Source organism: Ornithorhynchus anatinus, chromosome X1, assembly GCF_004115215.2.
Source record: "Ornithorhynchus anatinus isolate Pmale09 chromosome X1, mOrnAna1.pri.v4, whole genome shotgun sequence".
Taxonomy (NCBI): domain Eukaryota; kingdom Metazoa; phylum Chordata; class Mammalia; order Monotremata; family Ornithorhynchidae; genus Ornithorhynchus; species Ornithorhynchus anatinus.
In genome coordinates, this window is record NC_041749.1 from 50,456,260 (window position 1) to 50,472,492 (window position 16,233).

Genomic DNA, 16,233 nt, shown 5'->3' on the forward strand with positions numbered 1-16,233 from the left:
GAGGCTCAAAGAAGCAAAGGGATCTAAGAAATTTTACAGAGGCATACCCCCAGTTCCAGACAACGGAAACATATAAAATATGGAGATGCATCATACTCTAATTGCTGATATAGACCAGGACCCAAAAGCCCCACCCAACACTACCTCCAAACACTGCAGGAAACTCCCTTCCCTCCCCCCTTCCCTGTCCCAACAGAGACTTGAAGCCCAGCTTCTCCACTTCCACTGGGGTCTCAGGATGGAAGCAGCACAGTTGGGGCAGGATAGAATGGCCAGAGCTTTTACGTGAATATAGGCAATTCCATTTCTCCCACCTTGATTCTGTGCTGCTTTCTCCTCATTTAGCCGCTCCCTTACCCCTGCTGGAACCCAAACTGGAGGCCAGCTTCTCCACTTCATTCCAAAGTAGCACAGAATTGTGGCAAGGTAGAAGAGGTTTGTGTGTGTCTACCTTAAATCTCTGTCCCTTCCACTTCACCCTGATTCGGTGCTCCTAAGAAAGCTCCAATCCTCGGCAGCACAGGAAGAGATTGTCATGGCTGGCCACTAAAGTTAGAATCTTATCTCCACCACCCAGTCAAATTTTTGGATTAAAAGTTTTGCATCAGTTTTCATGAAAGCAGTTGAACTTTTAAAAATGATCCAAGAATATAAAACCCTCACAGCAGACAAGTTCAAAGGTGTACAGAGATGTTTAAAAGGACTTAACCAGGTTCAAGATGCTTTATGAAGAAAAAAAGATGGCTGGGGGAGAGAAGACTCCATTAGATTGTAAATGCCTCCACTAGATTGTAAACTCTGTAAAGTAAATTGTAGGACAGGGACTGCATCTACCAACTTGTACTTTCCTAAGCAGTTAGTACAGTGCTCTGCATATGGTAAGCCTTCAATAAATACCACTGAATGATTAAATATCATTAATGGGCTGTTGTTCAACCCACAATTTTCACTAAAGTTGAAAAACCACTATCACAGTAAACAGAGTAAATTTCTACTTTTGCAGCCTCATTCAAAGACTCATTATTATATTATAACTCCTTATTTGGTTAATGTTGTGATATTATGCTTTGAATGACTTTAAAAGAGAATAAATAATAGTTCGGTGATGTTTGTAAGCCTGTCAATGGGCAGGGATTGTCTCTATCTATTGCCGAATTCTACATTCCAAGCACCTAGTACAGTGCTCTGCACATAGTAAGCGCTCAATAAATACTTCGAATGTATAGCAATTTAGAATTTTTTTCCAGAGGTTTTTGAACTGATCCCAGTTCATAACAAACACTTAGTACAGTGCTCTGCACACAGTATGTGCTCAATAAATATGAATGAATGAATGAATGAATAGCATGTAAGTATATGATGGCATCTGCCAAGCACTGTACTAAGCGCTGGGATACATAACCAGATAATTAGGTCAGGCACAGACCCTTTCCCACACAGGGCTCATGTCTAAGTAGGAGGGAGACCAGGTATTGAATCCCCATTTTACAGATGAGAAAACTGAAGCAGCTTGGCCTAGTGGATACAACATGGGCATGGGAGTCAGAAGGATCTAGGTTCTAATCCTGGCTCCGCCACTTGTCTGCTGTGTGCCTTTGGACAAGTCACTTAACTTCTCTGTGTCTCAGTTACCACAGCTGTAAAATGGGGAATTAAGATTGTGAGCCCCATGTGGGTCAGGGACTGACTTAGAACAGTGCCTGACACACAGTAAGCATTTGAGAAATGTCACAAAAACTGGGGCACAGAGAAGTTATAAGTGACTTGCTCAAGATAACAAAGCAGGCAAGTCTCAGAGCTGGGATGAGAACCCAGTTCCTCTGACTCCTAGGTCCATACTCCTTTCTTTATGCCATGATCATTCTTTGGTAAAAACATACCTCATGATACAGCCATCCATGAGTCACCCACGTTTTTCGAGGAACCTCTGACAGCTGTATCATAGGGATGCCCATAATATTAAAATCCCCGAGATTTATATAAGTAACTTTCATCCTAGAGACTCAAAATGCATCCAAAGTAGAACTGTGTCATTAGCTCTCAGTTTTAAGAGTTGAATTCAACATCTCTATGTGACACAGCAGGAGCATCAATAGATAGGGATAGGGAGCGTGAAAATGATTTGCCAAGGGCACACAGAAAGTCAACAACAGAATCAAAAACAGGACTCAGGTTTCCGCTCGGTGCAATACGCCAGTTACTGACAAAGCCACCACTTACTGGCCTTCTTGCCACAGTTTACAGTTCCCCATCTTCCTAAACCAAGAAGTCCCAAATAACTGCCTGCAGCATTTAGACTCACTTTGTTCCCATGCACAGGTTCGCAAGAAAATGGAACAAAAAGCCAAATGAGAAAACGGGCAGCGGACGTGATTTCTGTAAGGGCAGCAGCCTGGTTTCCATTACTGGATTTCTTTTAGGACATGGGCACTTGAGCCGATCTTTATTTCAGAAGAAGGATATCAACCTCAGGAACAGGCATATTCATCAAACACCACAATAAATAAAGCCCAGTGTTTAGAGGTAGGAATTTCAAAGGGATAAGGCCACTGAGAGCAGAGACTGTGGGATTGGCTCTCGATGCACTCTCAAAAATGTGTGGTACAGAGCTCTACACACAGGCGCTAAATAAGTACCATTGGTTAACTGAGAGAATAGGAAGGGTAGCACTTTAATTCCACCTCTTCATGCTGGAGTGTGGCTTTGATGGAACAAGAGATCCAGGGAGGCACTTTTCCCACATATTCTTAGCAGGGCTCTTGGTTTTGTTCAGTTGACATCCAGTTAGCTTTCAGTTATTAAGGATTGATGTTGCTTCTGTAATTCTCTTGGGTAAAAAAATCCAAGATGCCCATCCATCGTGAGAATGATTACTGTGAGAGGATGTGATTCCCTCTGTTAAGGAGGCCAGCCTATAATGGCTTTGACCAATTGCCTACTTCACATAATTATTTCATAAAGGAGGGGGGAGGGTGGCATAAGAAACTTACTTTCCCAGTAGACTTGACTCCTTTCCAAATGCAGAAGAAACAAATCACCCAGACAAGAAGAAGACAGAGAGCCAGGTCCCATTTGAGAATGCCAAGATCTTCGATTCCTGAGGACAAGCTCAAGACGTTGCGCCTTAATGAATAAAACAGAAACAAGCAGAGACGGGGAGAAAAAAATAAATGAGTATCTCCAGCCAACACACCAAGCATTCTCTGAAACAAATTTTCCAACATATAAATTGAGGACCAGTATCCGCCAGGCACACCAACTTGCTTCTAGGGTCTGGCAGCATTCTCTGGTACTCTCCTGTGTGGCTTTGGGTCAGAGTCCAGGAAAAGGTCCTTTTCAGGGACTAATCATTCTATAAATAAGATGTATGGGTCGAGGTTGTTTGCAGCAACTGTGCTAGGCATAGGAAGGAGCCAGGTTCCAATGGCAACGTTCTCACTGCTTTTCTAGCCAAGGTACTCAAAGGTAAATTCTCATCATTGTTCTTCCTCAGCTAGCGGCATAATTGGCATGATGGGGAATCACAAATCCTGAGGCCCAGAAGGATTTGCTTCATAGCACAAGACTCAGATCTGCTATGATTTACTCTCGTCTCATTAATCTTCCCACTTGCCTAGGCAGCTGATTAAAAGCGAGGCGAGTCAAAGTTGACACAATTAGGCCCTTGTATGGCTGACCCATTGAGGTTTGATCACCTTTGCTCCATGACTCAGTTTGGGAAATTAAAAATAAAGTCAGCCTTTTAGGGCTAAATGCTTGCTTAACTTCCTTTTTTCATCTGTGTCCATGGAGATATAAAATACACATGCATACGTGTGTATGACTGGAAAAGGAATTCCTCTGTGCTCTGCCTTCTGATGGAAGGAAAGGTTGTTGGGAGCCACAGTAACCACATTCTGAGAACAGTTTTGTGTGTGTGCGTGTGTGCATGTGTGTGTGTGTGTGTATTCTGGTTATTCCAGGGGTTTTTAGGAGACAGAGCTCTTGACCTGATAGTATATTCTTCCCATGCACAAATCAAGAAGCTATGGTACCATTCCAGACACCACCGGCAAACATTCTCTTCCAGTTTATGCCACTTCCTTAGATGGTGGGGACACTGGGGGAAGTCCTGGGGAGAGGGATGGGGAATGCCCAGTTGGCGGAGCTGGTCCTCGGGTAGCTTGCCCATTGCTTCCAGGGACCTTGGATTGTAGCTCTATGCAATACTGCCAATTCAAAAGTCAACTGGAATTGGGACAATGGAAGCTCTGAGGGCCTGAACTGCCATCCCAGACAGGCACTCTCCAACACTCTTCCCTGCCCATGTCATCTCCGTGGAGGGCAGGAGAACAGGCAGAGGAACTAGGAGAAGGAGTAGGACCTTCAGAGATCTGTTGGCACCATTTCCGGTTTACTTTGGGGCATTCTACTGCCACCCCTACCTACCCGGACAGGAGATTGTGCTGGATAGCCCAAGTCAGCTGGACACTCCCCAGGGCTTCCATGGAGCCAAGCACCCAGAAGTAGTGCTGTGGGTACTCCGGGGATTAAACAGTCGACCTGGAGGGTCCCCACTCTTTCAAGTAGCAGGGAGGTCTCCAAGATAGAGCTGCAGAGACATAGCAGGATAAACAGAGCAGGAAAGGAAAATAGAGCTGACTGAATTGAGGGGATGAGATGAACCAGAAATTCAGAGTAGGCGGTTAAGCTAGATAGGTGTAAAAGGGGTAGATTATGGTCAGCAATCGGTCAGTCAATCAATAAGTTGTCTCCTAAGTAAAAAACAAAGACAAAAATAAAAGGTCGTTTCTCTACTTTGGGCCATATGAAGTACATGGTCAAGCACATTAGCTATTTTCTTAGTTGTGCAGGAAGCATGAACCATATCAATGGATCGCTATGCAAACTTGGCAAATCAAGACCTAAATAAGCTATTTTGGACCACAGGAAAATGCTACTGGTTTTGGAACTTAGGATTTCACAGAGTCTATGCCACTCCTGTGAGATGTTAAATTGCAAAGGGAAGCCGTGATGGCACAGAACATCTACATCTAAGTGTGCAGGTACAGTGTCCTGTCTCTAGCCTAAGCAGATGGAATGTTTACCGAACTTTGACACAAGGATACAAAGGTTTAAATTATTCTTTACCTCTGAACCCAGTTTTTTTGTTTTTTAAACTTTTTCCTAGAAATCAGTTGACTTTGTTCTAGGTGGGTCAAGGTTAAAAAAGCACATTTTGCCTAAATTTTGCGTTTCAGCTCAACAAGAGTTCCATCACAAGCAGTTGATGTTTTCATTAAACGTGCTATAAAGCCACAGCTTTAACTCTGGATGCCTAATAATTTGTTAAGCACTCATTATGTGCCAGGCACTATTTTAAACATTAGAGCGGAAAAAAGCAAATCGTGTTGGACATAGTCCCTGTCCCTCATGGAGCTCACAGTCTAACTCCCCATTTGAGAGATGAGGTAACTGACGCACCGAGAAGTGACTTGCCCAAGGTCACACAACAGAAACGTGACAGAGCTAGGATTGGAACCCAGATCCTTTTGATTTCCAAGCCCATGCTTTACCCGCTAGGCCATGCTGCTTCTCATGCTGCTTAAGTGCTTAACAAAATACCATCTAAAACAACGATACTTGGAAGAGGCTAGTAACTTTGTTTCTGCTCTTTTCTGTGTTCTGGGCTTCTCTGCTAAGTCTTCGCCAACTGTATTGAACTGAGCAAAGATTTTAAAACAAAATCAATGCAACATTTAGTCTTGTTGGCTATTCTTTCAATGAAGGCCTAAGTCCTTTCTGAAGTAATGAATGGAGAATTCTTTTTTTTTTATAATGGGAAACAAATGTCGGTTTCAAGTTTCTGAGGCTTCCTTGGAAACCAAAGTGGAGATTGAAATGATTTAAAAGCAACACCTGCCAAAACTTTGAGCCTATTTTGTATATTTATTTGTGTTGTGATTTAATGTTTCATCACTCCTGTTGCATCTGTCTCCGATCTCTTCTCCCCACTTACACTCTTGGATGATGCATTTCTCAAGGGACGGGGGCTGTGTCTTAATTCCCACCTGTGTTTTCTGTCCCAGCATTTAAGGCAGTGCTCGCCATACAGTAAGCACTAATAAATTCTCTATAACTACTAATACTAATGATGTTCTTTCCTCTGAAAAAGAAGTTTAATCTCTGCAATGCTGCCTCACCATAGACCTGTTTGAATGGCCAATCCCAAAGGGGATAGCATCTAGAATGGAACCCAATATATATTCACTGTTGGGAAAATTAAACCTGAGTTTGATATCTCTATCAGATATCAGATACTTGAGATTGCAAGAGAGAACTCTGGAATAGTGGCCTTCTGCAACAAAATTCATTGCCACCAGAGATAAGGGGGTGAGAAGTGAGCTATTTTCTGGCCCAGTGAATAGCAATTCCTTCTGAATACTCTTCTGGCTGAAATGCTCAGCTGCAGTTCAGTAAGCATTCAAAAGAATGTAAATATGATACGAGTGGGTGCCAAGTATCTTTGTTTTTACTGCAAAGCAGCCATTTATTGGAGAAGATGCTCCCCTGGATAACAATAGAGATAACAGGAAAACACAAAACCCAACCTCAAGGCAATAAGTCATGTCTACATAATGTTTTTTCAAAGTTCCTCATAACTGGTGCTGCCTTACCCAAAGAAGTTCAATAGAAGAATGTCTCACAAGAGCTGTTTGTAAGTGTGACTCACTTATTTGATTCTAATGGGGCTAGCCTAATTATGCAAGTATCTCTCTCCCTTGAGGTTTTTAGTTTTTAGAAACCTTGGGGTGGAAGGATCAATAGCTCTATATTAACTTGGAGGCCAATTCTGCTGAGATTCATGCAGAGCTAAAGAGTCATCCTACAAGGATGGATCGAGGCAGACAAGACATAGTTTCTGTTACTGGAGAAATGCTCTTCTTGAAGAATGAGAAGAAATAATGAACTTCTAGCCAAACAGCATGTCGGAGTAGGCCAAGATTTGGATTCCTGGGTCTCACTCACTTAAAGGTGAGACTTCTAACAACACAATACGACCTCTGTTTTAGATAGGAGCTTAATTCAGAAGCCACTGTGAAACTATAACTTTCTAGGCCACACCCCTCTTTGGATCTAGGCAAAAATGTCCACTCACTCTAGATGGTAGGTCATTTAGTAATGTAGTTGAGGATTTAGTAGGCAGACTGGCACCACCATATTCAATTTCAGATTACATGCTTTTAGAGGGCAGGTATCTCATCTATTTAACAGCTACCCAGCACCATGGGAGTGTGATCACGTAATAAACACCAGTCAATGGTGATGATGACGATTAACATGCCCAACTAATCTGAGGTTAGGAATACCACAAAGCTTTTTTCACCCAACACATTTTGCTCCTTGCTAGCAATTATTTTTAGGGCTGACACAATGCATTGGGTCTTACCCCAAAAGGAACTTAGTCTTGCTATCTATTTGGCAAGGCATATCAAAAAAATGCTAGGACGGCAACTGGTCAGCGATCATGTAGCATGCATGATAATGTATTAAGTATCATGTACTGTAATGTAATGATGTAATATGGAAAGAATTAACAACATAAACCATTGTGGTTTGGCTTGATTCGTGTTGACTCAGTTTCCATATTCTCTGGAAGAAAACCCAAGCAGGAAGCAAGCTGGATTCAAGGTTTGGCAGGTATTGGTTCTGCCCTCATCCACAGCTCTGGTAGAGAGTAGCAACGTGAATCCTGTAACAACAGGAGGTGTAACTGGCTCCAGAATGTGAACACAAACAATTTGAAAAGGACTTGTGCAATGCCAAAACAGAGACCCACTTCAAATAATCATGTCGTCAGAAACAGACCCTCCTTGGTGACTGAGACAAAGTTCTATCTTGGCAACTCTGTTGATAAGGAACAGCAGCACAGCCCTGTGTACAAGGCAGAAACAGTCTGAAAGATCTTCTTAAATCTTATATTTGCCTTCAAGGGTAGATAAAACTTTGTCGGATTTTGTTTCGCTTGTCAGAGGATAATGTTTCAATGAACATGTGACAGGCTTTCTTGGATATGGACAAACAAGGCCTGTTGATTGCCCAGACTTAAAAACATTTAGCTCAAAACTTCCATTCAGATCTGTTATTTAAGAAGATTTTCCCCATAATACTGCATCCTTTTTCACTGTGGGATTCATAAGCTTTTAATTCTTTTTTTCAATATAAAATGGTACACAAGCCAAATTGCCCGATCCCCTCTGCTTGCTACTGAACCCCTTGGGCTCTTGAATCAAACTGTGATGCCAATAAAGTGAACAACAGAGTCAGAAGTACATCCAAAAACACTGACTCAGAACACCCTTGCTATATCTTAGAGCTTGAACCAGTTCAGGTTAACAGATAAGGTTGGTTACAGACGGCAACTTGTAGTCTTTGGCCTGCTCAAGAATCCTGAAGAACAATGAACTCATCTCTCATGCAGCAGGGAAATAAAAACTTCACATGCTCAGAAATGAAAACTTAAAAATTTGCAGATCTGAGCATTTTACGTAGCCTGGGAGAGTCTGTGTTATTCGAGGAATGACTCCTATCAGCACTGGGGTGGGGAAATTCTCCTAACCGTGGTAATAACTAACTAATAACTAAAGGGAAAACAGCTTTTGAAGGAATAGGTTGGTGTCATCATCAGTCTGTTGTGTGAACTTGGGAAAGTCACTTAACTTCTCTAGGCCTCAGTTTCCTCATCTATAAAATGGGGATTAAGATCCGTGAGCCCCATGTGGGACAAGGACTGTGTCCAACCCAATTATCTTGTATCCACCCCAGTGCTTAGGACAGTGCTAGTGCTTAACAAGTACCAAAATTATTATTATTAATACTACTGTAACTACTACTAATAATAATGATAATTGAGTGCTTACTGTGCTTGGGAGAGTACAATATAACAGAGTAGTGTCGTGTTTGTTTCATAGACCTCAGAGTATTAAGTAACCTTAAAGGAAGGAGATTAGGGGAAAAATTGAAACTTAAAATCAAAAGCGAGGAACCTTTGGTATAAAAAGAACCGTTCCCCTTATTGTCCTCTAAGTGTCTATCTGGTAAAGGAAGATTTGAATTCTGATTGCACCATTTAATGAGAAAATTGCATATACACACATAATCTATATCATAAAGTTACCAAGGATGTGTCGAGTTGAAAGGTTAGGGAATTACCAGGTAAATATAGAGAGGAACTTTACCATGACTGGGGAAGCATTCATCAGTGATTTTCCATTACAGGAATCCAAGTGTTTCACCATCTTTTCAGTTAGATTTGCCACACACATTGGAGTGGATTTGAGTTTCAACCTTCTCCACTTGCCCTGTCCATGCCTAGGTGGCGATATTGGCGTGAAATGGCCGAAAGGCAGAGAGCAGTAGAAAAAGAAGAGAAGGGTTCAACTGCTCACCAAACTAGATCATCGGTCTCTAAAGAATCACAAGTTGACTTTAGTTTTGTGTTGAGGATCCTCAGACTACAAAGGGAGAGGGTAGGGGAAGTTTATTTTGGGAACTGAATGGAAGTTAAAGGAAAAGTCCCAGAAGTGAGCCCGAAACCTGGAAAAACTCGGTTTCGGTACATGACAAAGTCCCAAAATGGATGTTCCTGGGTGGCGGCTGGGGACGGCACTCCATCCAGGTTGACTCCCACCCCCCAGTCCCCGCTATCTGTATATCTTTGGTCTCCATCAACTGCAGCCCCATCTTTCCCATTTACTCTGCCTCGAGGCCTTGGGCTGTGGGCCCAGAATCTGCTTCAGTGGCTGGCTGGCCACCTTTCCCCGGAGCCCCACCAGAGCCTGCTTGCCACTGGAGTAGCAGAGGTGGAAAAGGTGGCTGATATTCTAGTTAGAAATTTGTTTCTACTTTCAGCACTGTAAATAAACCCTGGAAATGTATCATAATAACTGCTGGGTGTGGCTCCCATCACAGGTTAGAAAACCATTTGCCAAACACTCAGAAAATGTGTTTATAAGAAAGGAAAGGGGTGAGGCAACACAATCCCATTCAAATGAGAAGAATTCATTGTCAGCATTTCTATTATAAATCTCCATTCTCCAGGCACTTGTGAAAAGTTAATGCAAAGTGCAACTCATTTTAGGGTAGGGAAACCCAGCCCAGTGGTGAGATCAATGCTTTTAAATATCCTCTTTTTCTCCACATTAAAAAGCAGAAACTGGCTTTGCACACAGTTCTACTGAGTCCACTGTAGTTTAAAAATGGACCCCCAGGCATGTTCGAGATTCTTTTTGATCTTTTCCCTCTTGCTATTTTTCATAAAGCATAATATTGACAATGAAATGCCAAGAAAAATGATGGGAGAAATTTATACTAACAATTATGGTATTTGTTAAGTGCTTACTAAGTGCCAAGCACTGTTCTAAGCACTCGGGTAGATACAAGGTAATCAGGTTGTCCCATGTGGGGCTCATAATCCCCATTTGACAGATGAGGTAACTGAGGCACAGAGAAGTTACATGACTTGCTCAAGGGCACACAGCAGACGAGTGGCGGAGCCAGGATTAGAACCCACTTCCTCTGACTCCAAGCCCTTGCTCGTTCCTCTAAACCACGCCAAATAATGGCCCAGTGAAGCCAATGCTCAATTCTTCAGGAGACTGAGAAGGAACGTCACTTCCCCTCTACACCCGGGGAATGCGGCATGTTACCTGGCTTGGATGGAGCTCCCTGTCTATGCTTAATCCGCATGTGCTGTTCCTGAGCTTGCTGAGCTGGAGAAGTGACAGACTGTGCCCCTGGAAGTGGCTGCAATTTAGCTTGGGAGGAGGAGCCCCTGACCCTGTAGACAATGCATCAGAGAGCTGGCAGTCTCTCCAAGCCAGGTGACAACTGTATCTCCATTTGATGGCTTCTCTGGTAGAAACTCCTAACTACCCTGGGCTGCTTTGTAAAGTCATGAGATCAGGAACAAATATTTCTGGGGAGCTGCAAAGTGAGGGGATATTTAAGTAAACTCACAAGGTATTCCCAACGTGGACATGTAAGTGAACCAATAAAATATTCCAAACTTGGACATTTAAGTGATTTCCTTCTTAAGCCTAAAGCCACAATGGATAGAATGGGAAAGGGAGCTGCTGGTTTCATTGGCCCACATAATGGCCTAGTCTTTTTGAAACAGGAAGGAACCAAATTTGCACCTCATTGGAAAAAAATGGAAGAAGAAATTAGTGTCACAGACAGACTGTTGGTCCAAATTTCTGAAAGGTAACAAACTCTGCCTTATTCCAACAGGGGCATTTCCATATCTGAGAGAGGCTAGAGCCCCCAGGAGAGGGGCAGAGAGAACTCTAGGCATCCTCTTCACACCCTGGAACACCCACCTACAAAATTAAGTTGATCCAGAGGAGGCCAGTTATCAGCAGTTATCAAGGAGGAAACACTAAAGCTTAAATTGGCAAGACTGCTCTGGGACCTGGCTCCAGGAGAAGTATATATGAAAGGGCATGTATAAGAAATGCAAGTTTATCAGGTGAAAAACACATGTTGTTTCCCCCACCCTCCTCTTTGAGCCAGGAGCCAAAAATGCCCTGGAGAGGGGTCAGAGATGGGTTTGGCTGCCTTATCGCTCAAATAGAAATGAAAAATTCTTACTCCCAAAACTCGGTGACAGGTGACGAGAAGTTACTGGCGTTCAGCGACACCCAGACTGTTTTGTTCTTCCTGAAAGTGTCTTCCACACAGTTGAGTGTGTTCCAGCTCTGGTGGCAGTGGGCCCAGGGCAGTTCACTCTGAAATGACTGGAACAGGTAATACAGCCCCCAAGCCAGAATGACAATGTAGTACACATTCAGGAGGGACACGATCACAATGGAAGCATAACCGATTCCTAAGAGAGAAAAACAACAAAATCAAATGTATCGGGTTACCTCATCCTGGGCACGGACAGCTTTAGCCAAACATTTTGGAAAATTAAACCTGAATTTAAGCTGTATCCCTCCATTGAAGTCTGTTGGTCAGTGGATTGTCATATACAGGGTTTCAAAAATCCAGACCTCAGCTCTAAAGTGAAACATGGGAGTTTTGAAAGCCTATCTCCAGAGTGGAGGAGGCATTCCTCTTATATGGTTATTACTCAGGTCAATGTTTAACTTCTCTATCAATACTTGACAATATGAAAAATGTCTCCTGTTTGTTCTTAAGTACAGGGTCATGAGAGATAACTTAAAATTACAGCAAACACTGATGAGATGGCATTGGAATGTAGCTCTCCACAGAGCTAAATTCAATACAACAAAACTCTGTATTTAAAATTAGAAATGGAAGCAGCCCAAGCCCAAGAACTTGAGAATTCTGCATGCTGGAATGGAGTCGATAAGATCCTCCCCAAAAGACACAGAATTCTGGCTTCCTTCACTTGGGCTTCTATTAGAGCCGTGATGACAATTGTTGGACACTACCACCAATGTAGACCATATAATGCTTTTGTTAGAAACCGGGAAAAGCATTTTGACAGCACTGAAAAAGATCATGAAAACAGGTCTGAATTAGGGAGGTGAGGTGAAGACAGTCTGGTTCTGGACACTATGGTCCCAAATTAGCCCATGACCCACACTCAGGACCCTTACCCATTCATCAACAGGGCCATGAGCTTTTGGAGAACCTTTCTTTGAAAAAACATGTGATTAAACATCTGGGATTCAATGTCATTGAAATCACATAATGACCAGGCCCCCTTGGAGAACCTTTCTTTGAAAAAACATGTGATTAAATATCTGGGATTCAATGTTATTGAAATCACATAATGACCAAGCCCCTATTTACTGGATTACCCAGAATAGGCCTGGGTGAATTAGGGTTTCTCTGCCTTACCCAATAGGATGAAATCTGGAGCAATGATTTTCAGGTAAATTTCTGGTAAAAATGTTACTATTGCTATCCTCATAATTGCCATTTCTTAATTTTTCCCTTGCCATTTGCTCACTCCTCTCTCTCCTAGAAACAAACAACTTTGAAGGGGAGGAAGTGCACACAGAGGAAAAGAGAAGCAAGGAAGGTGCGGGATACCAATAGCCCCTGGCCCCAGCTTGGAAAACACTATCGAGTGATTTTATTGGTATTGTTCAAATAATCACATAAAAGCCATACATTTTCCCCAAAATATTTCAGAACAATTTGTTTCCTTTTTTTTTCTTCTTTTCTCAAAAGGGCTTTAAGGATGGAAAATTCTAGGTGACAGAAATGACTCAAGTCCCTTCAAATTTCCAAAAGATGAAATTTTCTAGGTGGCATTAAATGAATAGTTCATTCTAATTGATTGCCCAACTTTCATTCATTCATTCATTCATTCAATAGTATTTATTGAGCGCTTACTATGTGCAGAGCACTGTACTAAGCGCTTGGGATGAACAAGTCGGCAACAGATAGAGAGAGTCCCTGCTGTTTGACGGGCTTACAGTCTAATCAGGGGAGATGGACAGACAAGAACAATGGCAATAAATAGAGTCAAGGGGAAGAACATCTCGTAAAAACAATGGCAACTAAATAGAATCAAGGCGATGTACAATTCATTAACAAAATAAATAGGGTAATGGAAATATATACAGTTGAGCGGACGAGTACAGTGCTGTGGGGATGGGAAGGGAGAGGTGGAGGAGCAGAGGGAAAAGGGGAAAAAGAGGGTTTAGCTGCAGAGAGGTAAAGGGGGGGTGGCAGAGGGAGTAGAGGGAGAAGAGGAGCTCAGTCTGGGAAGGCCTCTTGGAGGAGGTGAGTTTTAAGTAGGGTTTTGAAGTGGGGAAGAGAATCAGTTTGGCGGAGGTGAGGAGGGAGGGCGTTCCAGGACCGCGGGAGGACGTGACCGAGGGGTCGACGGCGGGATAGGCAAGACCGAGGGACGGTGAGGAGGTGGGCGGCAGAGGAGCGGAGCGTGCGGGGTGGGTGGTAGAAAGAGAGAAGGGAGGAGAAGTAGGAAGGGGCAAGGTGATGGAGAGCCTAGAGTGAAGAGTTTTTGTTTGGAGCGGAGGTTGATAGGCAACCACTGGAGTTGTTTAAGAAGGGGAGTGACATGCCCAGATCGTTTCTGCAGGAAGATGAGCCGGGCAGAGGAGTGAAAAATAGACTGGAGCGGGGCGAGAGAGGAGGAAGGGAGGTCAGAGAGAAGGCTGACACAGTAGTCTAGCCGGGATATAACGAGAGCCTGTAACAGTAAGGTAGCCGTTTGGGTGGAGAGGAAAGGGCGGATCTTGGCGATATTGTAGAGGTGAAACCGGTAGGTCTTGGTAACGGATAGGATGTGTGGGGTGAACGAGAGAGACGAGTCAAGGATGACACCGAGATTGCGGGCCTGAGAGACGGGAAGGATGGTCGTGCCATCGACGGTGATAGAGAAGTCTGGGAGAGGACCGGGTTTGGGAGGGAAGATGAGGAGCTCAGTCTTGCTCATGTTGAGTTTTAGGTGTTTAGGTGGCGGGCCGACATCCAGGTGGAGATGTCCTGGAGGCAGGAGGAGATGCGAGCCTGAAGGGAGGGGGAGAGGACAGGGGCGGAGAGGTAGATCTGCGTGTCATCTGCGTAGAGATGGTAGTCAAAGCCGTGAGAGCGAATGAGTTCACCGAGGGAGTGAGTGTAAATGGAGAACAGAAGAGGGCCAAGAACTGACCCTTGAGGAACTCCAACAGTTAAAGGATGGGAGGGGGAGGAGGCTCCAGCGAAGGAGACCGAGAATGACCGGCCAGAGAGGTAAGAGGAGAACCAGGAGAGGACAGAGTCCGTGAAGCCAAGGTGAGATAAGGTCAGTGTCTCTCTCTAAAACAGTCCAGCTGATGCATGGCAGATCATACTGCTTTGTTTGGAAGCTCAACAGGATTCTGGTGACTGTTTTAAAATTAAACACACACACTTGCTTAAAATTTATAATTGTCAGTTCAACAACAGTAATTGGAAATTTGAAACTAATTCGATGGAGACAATTGGATCCAAGGCACTTTCTGACACTCACAACCCTGGTTTCTTCTTGTTGCTGCTGACCCTACCTCACCATCTTCCCCACCCCCTCCCTGTCAGTGGGTTCTTTGATCACATGATCAACTGGCTGAATCTGGCTTCATGATTATACAGCTAGGGAGCAAGAAGCCAAGTATTCTTATGTATTCTGTAAGATAAGAGTACTCCATTCTACTGAAAGTCAGTTACCAAGTGTGGCCCAGTGGAAAGAACATGGAAATGGGAGTCAGAAGATCTGTGTTCTGGTAATAATAATAATAATATTGGTATTTGTTAAGCGCCTACTATGTGCCAAGCACTGTTCTACGTGCTGGGGCAGATACCGGGTAATCAGGTTGTCTCACGTGGGGCTCACAGTCTTCATCCCCATTTGACAGATGAGGAAACTGAGGCACAGAGAAGTTAAAGTGACTTGCCCAAGGTCACCCAGCTGACAAGCGGCGGAGCTGGGATTCGAACCCATGACCTCTGATGCCCAAGCCTGGGCTCTTTCCACTGAGCCACGCTGCTACTGGTTCTGCCACTTGTCCGCTCTGTGCCCTCAGGCATATCACTTAACTTCTCTGTACCTTAGTTTCCTCATCTGTAAAATGGGAGTGAGATACCTGATCTCCTTCCCTCTTAGACAGTCTTGTGCGGGACAGTGACTCCATCTGATCTGATTATCCTGTATCTGCCCTAGTCCTTGGCACAGAGTAAGCATTTAATAAATGCCATCATTATTATTATTAACAAGATTCTGCTAATAACCACCCAGCTGAACAAAATTTTAGCTTTTTCAATATGAATTCAGGGTCACTATCATTAGCGTTTATTGAGTGCCTACTGGATGCAGAGTATTGTCTTGAATAAGAGGACATAATAATGAGAACATACAGAAATAATAAAACATCCTCCCCATCCCCAAGGAGCTTACAGTACAATGTGGAAGATAAGCTTATAAACTGATGCCTATACCAGAAATAAAAGAATATGAGAATAGATAAATACCTGATCCTGCCATAATGTGTATTTCACTAGGCATTTTGGCTGGAATGTTGTTAAGGAATTAGATAACGCTCGTCTGAAGACATGAGACTGTTTGGACACAGTGCTCCATGTTGCCAAAAGAAATGGCATCTGTGTGCCCGGTGAGTCCTACAGGAGTCTTTTGTTGCCGTTTTGTTGGGGGTTTTTTAATGTGGGGTTTTGCAGGAATGAAACCGTCATGTTATAGGAGAAGTGGGGTTAAATAAAGCATAAAGGTGGACAAAT

At 43.4% G+C, this 16,233-nt stretch overlaps 1 protein-coding gene across 9 annotated transcripts in view; it reads right to left on the reverse strand.

Moving 5' to 3' along the window:
* SLC6A6 (solute carrier family 6 member 6) overlaps positions 1 to 16,233 on the reverse strand; it is a 102,757-nt gene that overhangs the window by 31,930 nt on the left and 54,594 nt on the right. For all 9 annotated transcript variants that reach the window (XM_007665179.3, XM_007665176.4, XM_029050140.2 and 6 more), the window contains 2 exons: positions 11,632 to 11,866; positions 2,991 to 3,123 (listed from right to left, as the gene is read on the reverse strand). In XM_007665179.3, the coding sequence (XP_007663369.1) occupies positions 2,991 to 3,123; positions 11,632 to 11,866 (368 nt within the window). The remainder of the gene's footprint in view (positions 1 to 2,990; positions 3,124 to 11,631; positions 11,867 to 16,233) is intronic.